General features: G+C 37.7%; 1 protein-coding gene across 8 annotated transcripts in view; it reads left to right on the forward strand.

The window, feature by feature from the left end:
* The window catches only part of FOXJ3 (forkhead box J3), a 159,565-nt gene that overhangs the window by 41,092 nt on the left and 101,287 nt on the right, over positions 1-17,186 (forward strand). For 2 of the 8 annotated variants that reach the window (XM_034962670.3, XM_034962687.3), the window contains exon 2: positions 15,788-15,937. The exons of the other annotated variants lie outside the window; for them this stretch is intronic. In XM_034962670.3, coding sequence (XP_034818561.1) covers positions 15,870-15,937 — 68 coding nt within the window. In that variant the 5' untranslated portion in view covers positions 15,788-15,869. The remainder of the gene's footprint in view (positions 1-15,787; positions 15,938-17,186) is intronic. 8 annotated transcript variants of the gene reach the window in all.

Genomic DNA, 17,186 nt, shown 5'->3' on the forward strand with positions numbered 1-17,186 from the left:
GTTTGCAAATGATTACTTTCAGAAAGGATGAACATCAGAATCTACACGGAACTCTAATAACTCAACGAGGAAAAAACAGCTTCTTTTAAAAACTAGGCAGAGGACATGAGACATTTCTTGAAGAAATACAAGTGCCAACAAACACTTGAAAAAAATACTCAACATTACTAATCATCAGAGAAATGCAAATTAAAATCACAATGAGTTACCGTCTTATACCAGTCAGAATTGCTGTTAAAAAGCCAAAAAATAACAGATGTTGGTGTGGTTGTGGAGAAAAGGCAGTGCTTACACACTGCTGACGGGAATGTTCAACCTCTGTGGAAAACTATGGAGATTTCTCAAAGAACTAAAAATAGAACTACCTTTTGATCCAGTAAACACACTACTGGGGGTATCTGCCCAAAATAAAATAAATCACTATATACAAAAGACACCTGGGCAGGTGCGGTGGGTCATGCCTGTAATTCCAGCAGTTTGGGAGGCCAAGGCAGCGGATCACCTGAGGTCAGGAGTTCAAGACCAGCCTGGCCAACATCGTGAAACCTTGTCTCTACTAAAAATAGAAAAATCACTCAGACAAGGTGGTGCACACCTGTAATCCCAGCTAATTGAGAGGCAGAGGCAGGAGAATCGCTTGAACCTGCAAGGCAGAGGTTGCAGTGAGCCAAGATTGCGCCACTGCATTCCAGCCTGGGGGACAGAGTGAGACTGTGTCTCACCAAAAAAAAAAAAAAGACACTTGTAGTCATGTTCAACACTATTCATAACAGCAAAGTCATGGAAGCAACCTAACTGTTCATCAGCAGTTGACTGAATAAAGAAAGTGTAGTATACAGATACCATGGAGTACTATGCAGCATAGAAAAGAATGAAATCATGTACTTTTCAGCAACATGGAGTTGGAGGTTATTATCCTAAGTGAAATAACTCAGAAACAAAATCAAATACCACATGTTCTCACTTATAAGTGGAAGCTAAATAATAGGTATGCATGTACATAAAGATGGAAATAATAGACACTGAAGAGTCCACCGGGGGGAGGGTGGGAGGAGGTTGAGGGTTGAAAAATTACATGTTGGGTATAATGTTCACTCTTTGGATTGTGGGTACACTAGAAGCCCAGTCTCCACCAATATGCAATATACCCATGTAACAAACATGTATGTTTACCCCCTGAATCTAAAGTTTAAAAAAAGCTTCGCTTGGTTGCAAGAAAACTAACTCTGGATACATCAAGCAAAAAATAAAAAGAATTTATGGAATGAATTTAGAAAACATGGTTGTATTTTACAGAATACAAGGATAGTTTATTCTCTTGAAATGGAACTAAGAATTGATGAAATACTGTTAGAAACCTAGGCATTGTACTTACTCTTCTGTGTTGAATTTCTCTGAATCTAATTTATTTCTTCATTTCTACAGGCAACTTTCTTTGATTTTCTTACACATAGCCATTCTATCCCTCAAGTTCATGGCGTCTTTTTTTTTTTTTTGAGACCAAGTTTCGCTCTTGTTGCCCAGGCTGGAGTGCAATGGCGTGATCTCTGCTCACTGCAGCCTCCGCCTCCCGGGTTCAAGCAGTTCTCCTGCCTCAGCCTCCCAAGTAACTGGGATTACAGGTGCCCGCCACCACAGCTGGATAATTTATTTTTTATTTTTAGTAGAGATGGGGTTTCGCCATGTTGGCCAGGCTGGTCTCGAACTCCTGATCTCAGATGATCTGCCTTCCTCGGCTTCCCAAAGTACTGGGATTATGGACGTGAGCCACTGCGCCTGGCCTCAAGTTCATGGCTTCTTTATTCAGGAGAGCAGCCCAAACTGTTTCACTTCTAATTCTAAATCCTGGGGGAGAAAATTTAGGTAAACAGCTTGAATCAGGTAGCACCCTTGGTTCAGATCCTTTAATTTGTTCCTGTATTACTGGTACGGACAAAGTATAGTACAACATTCAGAGCCCTGGGGATGGAGACACCTCTGAGAAAGGGCATTGGTATGAGCTAGGCAAAACACTACAGAAAGCGTTTGAGACAAAGCAGCATGTATCCACTTTTGGTTGAGAAAGGATTTCAAGAGAGGATAATTTTAGGATTCCTTATGATCATTGGGTATTGAATGGGAGACTTGATTCCCAGCTTTGTATTAGAACATCCAGAGTATCCTTAGAATTGTGGATTTGGAATTGGACTCCTGCCTCAATTCTATTCAATCTGACAAATATATATTGAATACTTACGTCCTTACTAGTGTTCAAGAGTCCACAAAAGCAACAAAAGAAAAGGAAAACAAAAAGATTATTCCACCCCCTACTAGTGCTTACTTGAGAACCTGATGGATAAGTGTTTGGCTGGGTCTCTTTTGAAGGTTAGATCTGAATGGGGCTTTTAGTATAGGGATCCATTTCTTCACAGTTTTATTAACACCTTGCCAGTCTCTCACATATATTTGGAGCTTGCAAAATGATGTATCAGCTATGTTAAAAAGCACAAAGCATGGAGTTATGGAAAGACGAGACTATCTGAGTAAATAGAGGCTGAGAAAAAGATAGTGGTTCTTAGTATAGTGCAAGATAGGTCTATAGATAATTCAAGAAATAGAAAACCAAGAGAAGCTCGTGAGACTGGATTGGAAGCCATATGAAATGGAGATACTCATTCATGCTTTACCTCGCAGCGCAAATTTTTTTTTGCTATTGATATCAAGAAGAACCCAGTATGCTTAAAATAAATTCAGGAAGGAGGATTATTATTATTGCTTTTCAGATTTTTTTAGACATTTTAGTGGGTTTGGAATAGTATCTTGTTGTTTTAAGTTTGCATTTACCTGATAACTAGTGATGTTGAACATCTTTCTTGTGTTTATTGGGGTTTGTATGTCCTTGTTTAAATTTTTTGTACATTTTAAAACTGGGTAGTTTGTCTTCTAATTATTGAGTTATATGAGTTCTCTAAATACTCTGGATACAAGTTTTTTTTTTTGTTAGAGCAAGAAAGTTTTAAATTTTGGTAACATCTGACCACCAATTTTTTCTTTCATTGTTCAAGCTGAGAAATATTTACTTATTCCTAATCACAAATATTTGTTTGTCTCTTTTTATGTCCAAGCTGAGAAATCTTTACTTATTCCAAATCACAAATACTTGTTTTTTATTTTATTTTTGGAGGCAGAGTCTCACTGTGTCACCCAGGCTGGAGTACAGTGGTGTGATCTTGGTTCACTGCAGCCTCCACCTTCCAGGCTCAAGCAATCGTCTTGCTCAGCCTCCCGAGTAGCTGGGACTACAGGTGCCCACCACCACACCTGGCTAATTTTTGTATTTTTTTGTAGAAATGGATTTCACCATGTTGCCCAGGCTGTTCTTGACATCCTGAGCTCAAGCAATCTGCCCACCTTAGCCTCCCAAAGTGCTGGGATTACAGGCGTGAGCCACCATGCTGAGCCCACAAGTATTTGTTTTTTAAAAACAGCTTTACTGAGATGTAATTGACGTAGTACAATTTTATAAGTCTGACAAATACATACACACATAAATCATCACCACATCAGTGTGGTGAACATACCCGTCATTTCCAACAGTTGCCAGAAGTGCTTCTGTGAAGTTCTTCCTTGCTGTCCCTCTGTCTGCAAGGTATCTACTGATCTGCTTTTCTGTTCCTTATTATATATTTGCATTTTCTAGATTTTTACATAAATGGTATCATACAATATGTATTCTTATTTTTATCTGGGTTTTGTTTCATTATTTTGAGATTTATCTGTGTTGCTGCATGCATCAGCAGTTCATTCCTTTTTATTCCATTGGGTATATTCATAACAGTTTGTTTATTCATTCTCCTGTTGATGGATATTTGGATTGTTTTCAGTTTTTGGCTAAGTACCTGGGGGTGAAATGACTGCCATATTGTAGGTGTATGTTTAAGAAACTGCCAAGCCGTTGTCCTTAAAGCAGTTGTGCCTTTTTAAACTCCCACCAGCAGTATGTAAGAGTTCCATTTGCTCCATATGCTTGTGAACATTTAGTATGGTCAGTCTTTCAATTAGCCTTTTTGGTAGGTGTGTAGTGATATCTCAGTGTAGTTTTAATTTACATTTCCCTAATAACTAATGATGTTTAGCATCTTTTCTTATGAATCCTTTTTCTTTGCAACCCCTCTTTAGGGTTCTGTCCCCTGGCCTTGCACCCCCCTCCTCAGGGTCCCGTCCTCTGGCCTTGCACCCCCCTCCTCAGGGTCCCATCCCCTGGCTCCCACTCCTGTCTTTCCTCCCACCGGCATCGGGATCCTGAGCCTGCTCCCATCCTCCTGGCCCCATCCGGCTCCTGCCCTCGGCTCCTCTGAATCTTTGCTATATTTTATTTGTTGAAGTACCTGTTCAAGTCTTTCGCCCTTTAAAAAAATGGGTTTTCTCATTTCATTGAGTTTTGAGAGTTCTTTATATTTGCTGGATACAAGTCCTGTTGGTTCATCCCCTCCACCCACAGTGAGGTGGATCTTGCTTTGTTGCCCAGGCTGGAGTACAGTGGCATGATCATAGCTCACTGCAGCCTTGAACTCCTGGGCTCCGGCGATCTTCCTGCCTTGATGAAACAAAAACAAAAACAAAAAAATTTTTTTTTTCTTTAGAGATGATTTCTTGCGATGTTGCCCAGGCTGGTCTTAAACTCCTGGCCTCAAGTGATCCTCCTGCCTTGGCCTCCCAAATGCTGGAATTACAGATGTGAGCCCTGTAATTTGTAGGGTTAAGCCCTGCACAAGTCCTTTTTAAGATATATGCTTTGCAAATGGTTTCTGCCAGTCTGTGGCTTGCCTTTTCATTCTCCTAACACTGTCTTTGAAGAACAAAAGTTTTAAATTTTGATAAAGTCCAGTTTATTAGTTGTTTTATGAATTGTGATTGTTTTTGGTGTCATATCTAAGAAATATTTGCCTAACCAGATTTTCTCTTATGATTTCTCCTGCAGGTTTTATAGATTTAGCTTTTACGTCTAGGTTTGTTGTTCATTTTTCAGATTTTTATGTATAATGTGATGTAAGGGTCATTGTTAATTTTTCTCCCATGCAGACAATTGTTTCAACATAATTTTTTGAAAAGTCTTTCCTTTCCCCACTGACTTGTCTGATGCCTTCATCAAAAATCAAGTGACTGTGGATCGATCGATCGATCTATCTGTCTGTCTGTCTGTCTGTCTATCTATCTATATGGGTCTTTTCTTGGACTCTGTTCTGTTGATCTATGTCTGTCCTTTCTCCAAAACTTGGTCATTGGAATTTTACAGTAAACCTTGAAATCTGACGGTCTAAGTCCTTTATGCTTTTGAAATTGAGAAAAGAGCCTGATATCCCATATCTGCTTAGTGGAGGGTTGAAAATTAGGGTATTCATATTTACAAATTACCAAATAAAAATTTAAAAGATAGTAAATAACTGTGGCTTCTTTGAGCACATGGGAGGGGTTGAGTAGTTCCATCAAGTAAAGATTGTGATGTTTGAAGGAAGAAGTTGCTGTACTTCATAAGAAGAAAAAGATAAAGTCTGTGATAAAGACAGCACAGTTCAGATGTTTTAAAGTGATGGCAAGAAATAAAAAATAGAAACAAAAAATGTAGGATCTTTTAAAAGGAGCCAGTATAATAGAATAAAGAAGAATAAGAAGGATTTTAGGCAGAGAGATTCTTAGAGTCTGAGTAAGTTTAAGCTGCAGCATCTTTACACGTGGATTATTAGTGAACATCCCAAATAGTGCTGGGATTTTCATGTAAGTCAGTTATCTTCACATTTTTTCACTCCTTTTCATACCATGCATGGAATTTTAATGATAATCAGTGTTGATGTTTTATGTAAGTGGATAATGACTGATGCACTGTTACAACAGAAGGTCTGTTTGTTTAGATATTAACTAGTAGTAGGTAACGGTCAGCTGACTCATGGTGAGATCCATAACCTTAAGGTATTCTAGCTTAACTTATTCCTACTTATTTTTTTGAACTTCAATGAATATGAATTCCTCCAATGAATTGACTGGTGGTGTAGTCCTCTAATTTTTCTCTTCTTTGATGATTGTTGTTTTAAAGTTCAGAGTTGAGTGAATTTTAACATAGACTTTAACTATCTTTTTCTTCTCCTCCAGCATAGGAACTTTTTCCTTAAAACATCATAGCCTTTTCTTGACGCAACTACTCATATTCTACCATGTGCTCAAGGGAACGTACTTATTTACTATCTTCTAACATTTTAATTCTAGTTGAATGTATTTTCTTTACCCAGCTTTCTCTACTTACCCGTTTTTATCTTTTTGTCCTTTTTTAAATAAAAATTAAAGTGGTTTTGTGTAAAAGACTCAGTCTAATTTTTCTTTGAACCTTAGTGCACTTGAAATTATAACAAGAAATCTAAAGGTAGATAGAATGTATTTATGATCCTCTGAAAATAACTCCAACTCAAGTAATCATAATGAGCAGTATGGAAGGTCTGTAATATTTATTATTTCAGACATTTTATATTGTTAAATAGCTTGTGTCAGATTGCTTATCAGAGAAGACTTATAGGTAATTCAGAGATTATTTTTTGGCCTCTTCAGATGCTGTGCATTTCATGCAAAGCCTGACATGTACATGAGCAGGGAAGATTTTTGTCTTTTAAAATCCACAACATAGAACTGAATTGAATTGTATTTGTATATGTTGTACACTATGGAGACTTTTGACAAAGGGAAAATAAGCATGTCTTTTAAAAAGTGTTTCTAACAAAATTGATTATAATATTTTTCATTTATTGAATGCCTACTATGTGCCAAGCATTCACTGTATGCTAAATATTCCACTGTATCTTGTCATTTATTCCTCAGAGCACTTCTTTGAGGCTTAGAGGTTTATTTGACTTCTTTAAGGATACATAGTTAATAAGTGGGAGAGTAAGAATTTAAGCCTAGGTATCACAGTAACTTCAAAGTCCTTACTCTTTCTGTTATATATAAGAAACACACGTACATAAATATATATATTAAGAAACATATTCATATATAAATATTGTATATACTATATTAAGACACATGTCTAAATATAAGAAGAGACCAAAAGACTGAAGATCAGTGTTGCTTATTTTTTGTCCCTTAAAAAATTAGTGCTTAAAGAGCTTTTGTTTATGTGGGTTATATCTGTCAATATTTATTGTATTACAAATTAAAATTAAGAAAAATTTAAAATATTCACATAAAAAATAACAAAAGTCTCCGTAGTGTAAAGCATATAACAAATATAATTGAATTCAGTTCTACATTGTGGATCTTTAAAAAACCCTTTGCCAACATAGATAACAAGTTTTATGAAAAGTAACTGTATGTTCCAAAACAAAATTTAGTGAGAAAATTGGCATTACATTATATTTTTGCAGATCTTTGTAATATCTGACTTAATAGAAGACAGCTGGATTCTCATCTCTCTCTCTGCATTAAATCTGTTGTGATATCACACACCACATAGCATCTGAAAAGCTCTACTATACACTGTATGAGAGGATAAGAGTAAAAAAGGCAAATAATGTTTTATGAAAATAGTTTTGACTCTTCAGACTGCCTGAAGGGTCTCTGGACCACACTTTGAGAACTGCTGATCCATAAACACCACATATAGCAGCTTAAACTGTTTCTTTAGCATTTTCTGTACATCATACTTAACACTAAAAGACAAGACAGGATCACTTTCCAATGTGTTAGCCCTCTGCCAGCATTGATGCCATACTTACTTGTATAATGCCATGGAAGCAGAAGTAGAGAAAAAAACTGATGATAGAATATCCAGTAAATGTTGGCTGGTGAGCTGAAGTAGTATGGTTGCAAACAGAGGTCAGGATAACCACTTTAATGAAACAAAATTAGTGGACATATGTTACTTGAAGGATGTGTGTGTGTGTTCTAAACTGGATATAAGAAACATTCTGGAGCAGATTCTGAGTTTTTAAATTACGGCTGCAAAGATGATGTTGAATCTTCTTATGCAAAAGACTGGTTGTGTTCATCAATCTTTACAACTACTCAGAGACATAGACATTTTAATAGGGTGAGATTTAAATGCAAAATACAATATTTACTTGATGACAGAATAAACATTTGGTTAATGTTCAACAGTCTTTATTTTTTCCTCCCCTAAATTGTAAAGTGAAATATTTTGAAGATGAGAATTATAGCATAAAATATCTTTGACCATATATGATCCTTAGGTTTGTATTCTAAGTGGAGTTCTATTTTTATTTTATTTTTTTGTGACATGGTCTCATTCTGTTGCCCAGGGTGGAGTGCAGTGGTGTGATCACAATTCACTGCAGTCTCGACTTCCTGGGCTCAGGTGATCCTCCCACCTTAGCCTTCTGGGTAGCTGGGACTACAGGGACACACTACCACACTTGACTAATTTTTTTTGTATTTTTTGTAAAGACGGGGTTTCGCCATGTTGCCCATGCTGATCTTGAACTCCTGGGCTCAAGCGATCTGCCCGTCTCTTCCTCCCAAAGTGCTGGGATTACAGGTGTGAACCACCATGCCCGGCCCTAAATGGAATTCTGAGGAAGGCTTTAGATTGTATAAATTCAGAACCCAGTTTTATGAATCTAAGATTAAATAATTGTGGAATGATTTGGAGAGACTAGAGAAGAGCAATAAACATATTGTGATTCTTAAAACAGATCTTGTGAGAAGAGTTGGAGAAGTTCTGGACTTTTAACTTAGAGAAGAAGGAACCCAAATAGTGTTACTGTTGTAGAATATGTTACAGTCATTATGAAGAGAACCCTGACCAGTTCTCATTTTCCAAGATAGAATTTATAGAAATTTACTTCTCTGTAGCAAGGGTAATTTAGATCAGCTTGTTAAAACTTTTATTTTTTTTTAAGATGGAGTCTCACTCTGTCACCCAGGCTGGAGTGCAGTGGTGGGATCTTGGCTCACTGCAGCCTCCACCTCCTGGGTTCATGCGATTCTCCTGCCTTAGCCTCCCAAGTAGCTGGGATTATAGATGCATGCCACCATGCCCAGCTAATTTTTGTATTTTTTAGTAGAGATCGGGTTTCACCATGTTGGCCAGGCTGGTCTCCAACTCCTGACCTCGTGATCTGCCCACTTTGGCCTCCCAAAGTGTTGGGATTATAGGTGTGAGCCACCGCATCCCAGCCAACTTTTTCTTTTAACCACAATGAATTGTATACCCTAGAACAGATCGAATATATTGTGAATTTTTCTTCCCTTGGAGATTTTAAGAAATATTGTTGGTCTCCAAAATAATTAATACCAGGACTTGGCTGGGCATGGTGGCTCACACCTGTAATCCCAGCACTTTGGGAGGCCGAAGCAGGTGGATCACCTGAGGTCAGGAGTTCGACACCAGCCTGGTCAACATGGTGAAACCCCGTCTCTACTAGAAGTAGAAAATTTAACCGGGCGTGGTGGCACACACCTGTAATCCCAGCTACTCGGGAGGCTGAGGCAAGAGAATCGCTTGAACATGGGAGGTGGAGGTTGCAGTGAGCTGAGACGTGCCATTGCACTCCAGCCTGGGTGACAAGAGTGAAACTCCGTCTCAAAAAAGAAAAAAAATTTAGGAAACCCTGAAGAGTATGAACTTCATATTAATATTAACTTGATAACAATATGAGCAGTTACTATGTGTTGGAAAGTGTTCTCAGTGCTTTATATGTATTAACTCATTTAATCTTACAACGGTCCTTTGGGGTGGGTATTATTTTATCCTCATTTTACAGATGAGGAAACTGAGACATAAGGAGGTTAATTTACTTGTTCAGGACCACATAGCTGAAGGGAAGAACTTGGATTCCAATCCAGGCAGTCTTGCTCCAGAGCCTCTATTCTTAATCACAAAGCCATGTCTTTTCCCATATATGTGGACATTGACTCTTTTATTTTGCGGAAATTATACTAAGAATAGAAACTTTGATTTGGGTTGTATATAACTAATTTAGAAAAAAGTAACACCGGCTGTTTTCCTTTGGAAATAGCCTAAGTTATTTCTTCATTTACAAACCTAAAAAAATTTATTTTACATTACATGATAACAAAATATAAAGTCAGTCTGTAGTAAATTATTTTATTTCTTTTTAGATTTCTTCCATAGTTGACTCCTTTGTCTACCCAAGCATCCACATAAACTTTTCTTCCTATATCTAATACTCATTTGCCCATTCCTCAAGGGAGACAACCCAGAGATTCTACCATTTACTATATCGGAAAATATAAGATCTCTGGATACAGTCCCTTTCATCAGAGCCAAGGATGACTTCTTGTGATTTGAAAACCTATATAAACCAAAGATGAATTATATGCACTCTACATATCCAGAATACAGTGGTGGAGAAGGAATAGGAAAACAACAATAAAAGGTGTTATTCAGAAAAGAGGATAATGGGAAACTCAGTAGTCACTAGTCCATATTGATCATAAAATCCTGCTGGATAGGAGTGGCAGAGACTCCCTGGCAGAGTAATAAGTCCTTTTAATCTGCTCTTTGGGAAGATTTTCCTTGTCCTTTATGGTCTTTCAAGGAATCTTACCTTGTCCACTATCCTCAATGGCCACATCTTAGATTGGTATTGATAAAGATGCCATTTCTGGGAAATGCACAGTTTTTACAGCTCTCTTCGTTGATAAGCCTTGGGGAGCATTTTAGAAACTTAAGAGACTTTTGCAGTTTAGACTCTTTCACCTCTCACCCTCCCATGTAGTTACCTTAAAATTTTTAATTTCTAGACTTTTTGCTCCTTCGAGTAATTAGAGCCAAAGGACCTGCCCAGACACTTTTTTTTTTTAGTGTGAAGACTGCCATTTGTACTCTACTTACCTCAGGGATACCTTGTTTTGGTGCCATGGAACATCTTTAACAGTCTGGTGAAGCCTGTGCATCTTTCTCAGAATAATGTTTCAAAATTCATAAAATACAGGGGTGGGGTAGGGGGAGGGAGGGCATCAGGAAGAATAGCTAATGGATGCCAGGCTTAATACATAGATGATGGTTTGATCTGTGCAGCAAACCACCATGGCACACGTTTACCTATGTAACAAACCTGCACATCCTGCAAATGTACCCCTGAACTTATAATAAAAATCGAAGGAAAAAAATCATAAAATACAAAAGATTAAAAATAAACCAGTTAATTATATCAAAATACAGTTATCAAAATACTAACTTTGTGACATAGTAATATATACTTTTAAAATAACACATTGAACAAAAGATCTAGTGACAAATCTAAGAAAGTCAGTTTTGAAGTAGTTGATGAGTTTAAATAAAAATTTTAGATTTCTGCAACATTTCTCATTGGTTATATTTGTGATTTTTATTGGTGGCAGAGTTACAGATACTATTAATGTTACTGTGATTTGTTGTCTGCTGTCACAGTTAAAGGAAATGCTAAATTTCAGTCACAAGTTAGTGGAAATAAAGATATTTTCCTTCATCCAAGTTATTTGACCTCTTCTAGCTCCTAAGGAAAAGGTGGCTTTCGTGAGGCCTTCTGAAACAATAGTCTGGGTGGAAAGACAACACCTTAACATTACCTTTGTGTGGCAAGGTATCAGTCTTCTCTACTGCTAATGCTGTAGTTTTGTAGGTACACTCACCTACCTCAGTTTGGACTTCAGAAGCACTTGGTTTTTTCAGCCTTGCAAGAAAGACTTCAGATTATAGGACTCTTAGCTGAAATTGCAGGACAAGGGCAGGCAGTACCTATCTTAGCAAATCTGTACTTTCTCTGTCTCCTGTAACTCTAATCAAAGTTTATTTCTCTTTTAGGACTTCACTTTAAATGGCGAGAAAGAGCCAACACATGCCAACATTCTAAATTTTTCCTGCATTTCTGTTTTTGCACTAGCCTCAGTTGGCATATGGCTTGCTTTTCAAATTCCACAGATAACAGTTCGACCAAATTCTTTGTAATCAGCTTTCCAACCGTCAGTATCGGAATTTATTAACTCATTAATTCATCTTTAAGAGAGTGTGCTAGTTTAGGTTATGTTACTTGTATCACCACACTGCCATGTCCTAAATTCTCTATGTTAGGAACTACATTCATCTGCTAATAGAGACTCTTTTATAGTCGTTACATACATTAAAATTCTGTAGGGTAGGCAGTCTGCGGCTGGGATGGCAGCTTCACAATCTACTTCACAAAAAAAATCAGGGACCCAGACTTTTTCTCTGTTTCCATATGCTCAGTATCTGGCTTCCATGTTCAGGATCATCTTACGATCCAAGATGACTGCTAGAGCAATAGTTAATTCTGTCCGCATTCCAGAGGGCAGGCAGGGCAAAAGGTGCAATACCATCCTGAATAAAATTGGGATTTATTCCTAAGGTAAAAGGTAAGAACAGATATTAAGTGGCAATAGGAGTCTCTGCCATAGTCCCTGCTTCTGGTTGCTTTGGGTGTTGAAACACTGTAATAGGAGTGATAGCACATATTGACCCAAAGAGATGCATGAGATCGGAATAATTCAAGAATCAGTCCTGTGGTAATAACAAGAATTTCTCCTGAGTTCTAAGTTGCTCAGTTTTTTTATGTGCCGCAGGTCTTAAGATGAAATGCCATGTGCCGGGAATGAAGTGGGAGGATTCAGTAATATTTGGGTCACAACATTGTTACCCTCATTATTCTTACTCTTTTTATTTTCTTTTGTGTCTTACTCTTACCTCCATTTAGGGAGCCAACAATATCTGTACCCATTTGCCCCCCTTTTTGATACGGTTGAAACTTGAAAAACTTTCTGAGTAAGCCTTTGCTACACTTTGGGAATTAGGAAAGTTGCAGAGGTAGGCCACGCAGTGTACTAAAGTAGCTAAAAAGCATGCATGGGATCATATGAGTGTCCCTGTTTCATAAAGTGGGATTAAAACCCCCGTGTTATGACTCAGTTTTGAGTTGTTATAGCCTGAACCTGGTGCTCCTTATCCTTTAATTTTATGAAGAAAAAAATTCTGTATGGAACTTCTTTTAAGTAATAGTTACCATCATAGATTTAAGAACTGCAGACAAATTCTTCTCTGTGCTTTGCTTTCTCCCACAGGTAACAGTATATGCTTTTCATCTTACTCCCATATTCTCATTTTTCTTTGTTATTCTGGTAGAATGGTTTCTTTTCCTGTATAAAGCTGCCTGTCAGTCTGTGCTCTGAGTCATACTTTTTTCTGTCTTACGAAAGACTTCAAACCTATGAGTACCCTTACCTTCTGCTAGTTAGTACTCTCACCTCTTTAACTTTTGAACTTGTTACAGTCTCACTTGTTTGGGGAGGAGCACACGCATACCTTCATTGGATAGTTACTATTTCAGTCATGAAAGTTTCTTCTTTCAAGGAGATCAGAATCTCCTGGGGGAGAGGTAGATAAAGATAATCACAGTTACATATAAATTCTGTGATAGGGGTATTTATACTCTGCTTTAGGAATAATAGCTCCTTTAGCTTAGGAGATGGAGGATGGAAAGAGGGGATTGACCAGGCTTTCTGTAGCGGGAGATGTTTGGTCTTGAAGTAGAAGCCAGCCAGGCAGACAGAGAAGGAAAGGACATTCCAGAAAAGAAGGCCCTTACTCCTTATCCAGTTACTATGTTATTTTTCAGATAACTTGTACCTGGCACGGTATTGGATAGCATCAGAAGTACTAATGTATGGTCACTGTCCTCAGTGGTTGGGGGAGAGGAGGTGAGGGTAGAAAGCTTAAGCATATGATTCAACTATGCATGTGAAACAACATGTCAGTTGCTAAACTGAGGTTGTAATTGCTCTAGGAATTTAGAGAAGGATTAATAAAAGATTAGTAAAAGCTAAAGTAGTTGAAAATGAGGAATTTAGATGTAGTATAGTAGGAGTTAGGGAGCCACTGAAAGTGTTTAGGCATAATGACATGAAAGCAGTGTTGATAGGTTTCTCTTGGAGTGTATGCATGGACTGGATATGATTAGTAGGGAGGAGTGGTTGAGACATCAGAGTCCAGGAAGCCAGCTAGGAAGCTTTTGGAATGAGGTGAGGTAATGAGGGCCTGACATTTCTTAACCAGATTTCCATAACCAGATTTCTCCCAGCCTCCCATGCTGTTTTTAAATTTACCACCATCTGTTCTCGTATACAAGTGGACTTCTGTCATCACCATTCCACTAATAAGTTTGTTTGTTTCTTTTCTCCTTTTTTGAGACTGAGTCTCGCTCTGTTGCCCAGGCTGGATTGCAGTGGTGCAACCTCGGCTCACTGCAACCTTCATCTCCTGGGTTCAAGTGATTCTCCTGCCTCAGCCTCCCAAGTAGCTGGGATTACAGGGATGTGCCACCACATCCAGCTAATTTTTGTATTTTTAGTAGAGACGGGGTTTCACCATGTTGGTCAGACTGGTCTCAAACTCCAGACCGCAGGTGATCCGCCCGCCTCGGCCTCCCAAAGTGTTGGGATTACAGGCATGAGCCACCGCACCCGCCCTAATGAGTTTGTGTCTAAAGTTACTGGTGATCTGGCCAAACCTAATGGTCATCTTTTGTGCTCTCCACGCTTGATGGAGAACCACAGTAGCCACCAGCCTAGGTATCAACAGTGGGAACACTTTTTGCTTCACTACCAAGAATGCTGTATATAAAATTTAAGAAATTGCAAACAGAACAGAAGCCCCACTTTTTTAGAGTTTAAATTTGAGATGTTTTTATAGTGTACTTAAAATTTGCTCTTGTGGAACTGATGAATATAAGCGCAGTGGAATAATTTTTACACATGATGGCTTTGAAGACTAGGGTCCTTTTTCTTTCCAGTCTATTTAAATCTTCACTTAGCTGAAGTTCTTCAGCTAAGTCAATCTTAACTTAGCTGAAGACTTGCTAAGTTCTTCCTTCTTTACCCTCAAGGCTTTAGTCCATGTTGTTTATTCCTTTTCCTGAACCTTCATAGCACCCACAGCTCAGCTGTGTACTTTTATTCAGTTCTTTGTTGTGTCTGAACTTCTTTATTGGATTATAAGTTCCTGGAGGACAGGTATATGTGTATTTTTATTTTATTTTATTTTTTACTGTAACATAGCTCTTTACACATGTATAATTTATGCATCCTTGTTAAATATATAACACATAGTAAATACCTGTATTACTGAGATTCTTATAAAGTCTCATTACTGGCACTGGTGGAAGGGAGCAGAAGGCAAAGATGGTTCTCAGTAGGGAGCGCCTGCAATAACTATTATATTCCAATTTGTAATATGCTTTTGTATGAAAATGCATGTAACTGGCTGCTTTGGGAATTTGAGCAAAATAAAGCTCTACTCCATGGAGACTTGATTGAGGTAAATTGGATGACAGCATGGTATAAAATAGCCAATCTTTATTGAATGAAATGTGAATAATAATATAAGCAACTACTCTTATTACCAATACGAGTAGTTAACATTTGTTGAATACTTATTACTTGCCTGGCACTGTTCTGAATACTTTACATCAGTGAGGTGAGAACTATTTAAATTTTTTCATCTTACAGATGAGGTATGTTTAGCAAAACTACCAGATTGGGTATCAGGAGATCTGGGCTCTGGTTTTTGTACTACTGCTAACTACCTGTGTGAAATTGGATGAGCTTTAACTGCAGTTTTTCATTACCGAAGGGATTCGTCTCTGATCTCTAGGGTACTTTCTCTACTGTTTTGACATTGTGTGATCTCTAAATTATCCTATCTTCTTATTCTACAAGTCCCTATAACTTCTTGCTGGGAACAGGCATTTCTGGTTGAGATTGTAGAGTAGGATAGTAAGTTTTTTTTAAGATCTCTGAAGATGCTATATGGATGAATTTAAAGTTCAGGTTCAGAGGAATGTGTACAATAGAGATGGAGGGAATTTGAGAAAATGAGTAAGGTAAAATTATGGATCAACATACCTGAAAATCAAGAGGACTCAATTTACTGGCAGTGCAGGTAGAATCCTCGTGGTTGTCTTCTGATTTATAATTGCTTTTGCTTAATGTGGTTTACTTTATAGTGCATTAGTGCCCTCCCAAGATACTCCTAGACTAATATTATTAACCAGCACTTACTGAATATTTTTTTGTGCATGTTTTAATACATTTAATTTTCAAAGTAATATTTTGACCATAAGTACTATTGTTGCATTTTACAGATGAGGAAACTGGGAGGTAGAGGTAATTAACATCTTCACAGTTCTACAGCTTATAACTGTTAGAATCAGTACTTAGACTCTGGGTCTTCCTTACCCCAAACTCCCTGTTCTTTATTATTCTCTGTTGCCGCCAAGTTGTTCAGATCCTATACATAATATTCAAGGTTGCTTTTTGTCAGGAGCCGTTTGGAATGAAGGGGCTATATGGGATTTTCATAGCTACAAATGTTTTCTTTTGACTTTTAAGTCAAAAGAAACCTTTAAGTTTTTTTTTTAATTTTGTTGTCCTTTTTTCCTTTATTTTGATATCACTTAGAAGTCTTTTCATTCTTCTCTACTTTATTGTCAGTCATTATTCCTGCTTCTTTGATCCCAGAATAGAAGGGCTTATGTCCTCTGCTGAAAGTTAACAATTCCAATGTGAAGTGTCAAGCCTTGTTTCTATATTCTTATCTTCAATTCTTAGAGCAGCTTTCTCCCTTTTCGAGGATATGTGTTAACCTGGCAGATTTAGTTTTCTTTCTTTGTGTGGTAATGGTCTGAATTTTTCAGCTTTGGAGAGAAATACACTACAGAATTCAAATCACTGGACGTTTGCCCAAACCTGTCTTTTAGTTTTTAATGCTTCTTTTCTTGCTGACCATTTATGTGATTTAATGCCTTAGATTCTGTACTCCCACAGTTTCAGTTAGTTTTTGTAAACCTGTTCCTTGACTTGTTTTTTAAAAAAAGTAACTCCCTGGTACTGCCTAATTTAATTTTCCTCTCACTCATCAGTGTCCTTGACTTTGCATTCCTTTTTTCGGTCAACTCCCCCAGCTAGCTTGTCTCCTTGCTATTCTTGTATACCCTGCTTTACTCTTCCTACCTCCTACCTGCATAAACTCTACCTTCTTTCCTTCATGCAGATTCCTATGCCAGTTTCTCAGTTACTTCTCTGACCTCTTGCCTCCACCTTACTTTTTGGTAATTTGTTTTTATGACTCTCCTAAAATTTGTGTAAAAGAAATGCCAGAGGTACATTTTAAGCTTTTAACGGCTTGTGGT

The sequence above is a fragment of the Pan paniscus genome, chromosome 1, assembly GCF_029289425.2.
Source record: "Pan paniscus chromosome 1, NHGRI_mPanPan1-v2.0_pri, whole genome shotgun sequence".
Taxonomy (NCBI): domain Eukaryota; kingdom Metazoa; phylum Chordata; class Mammalia; order Primates; family Hominidae; genus Pan; species Pan paniscus.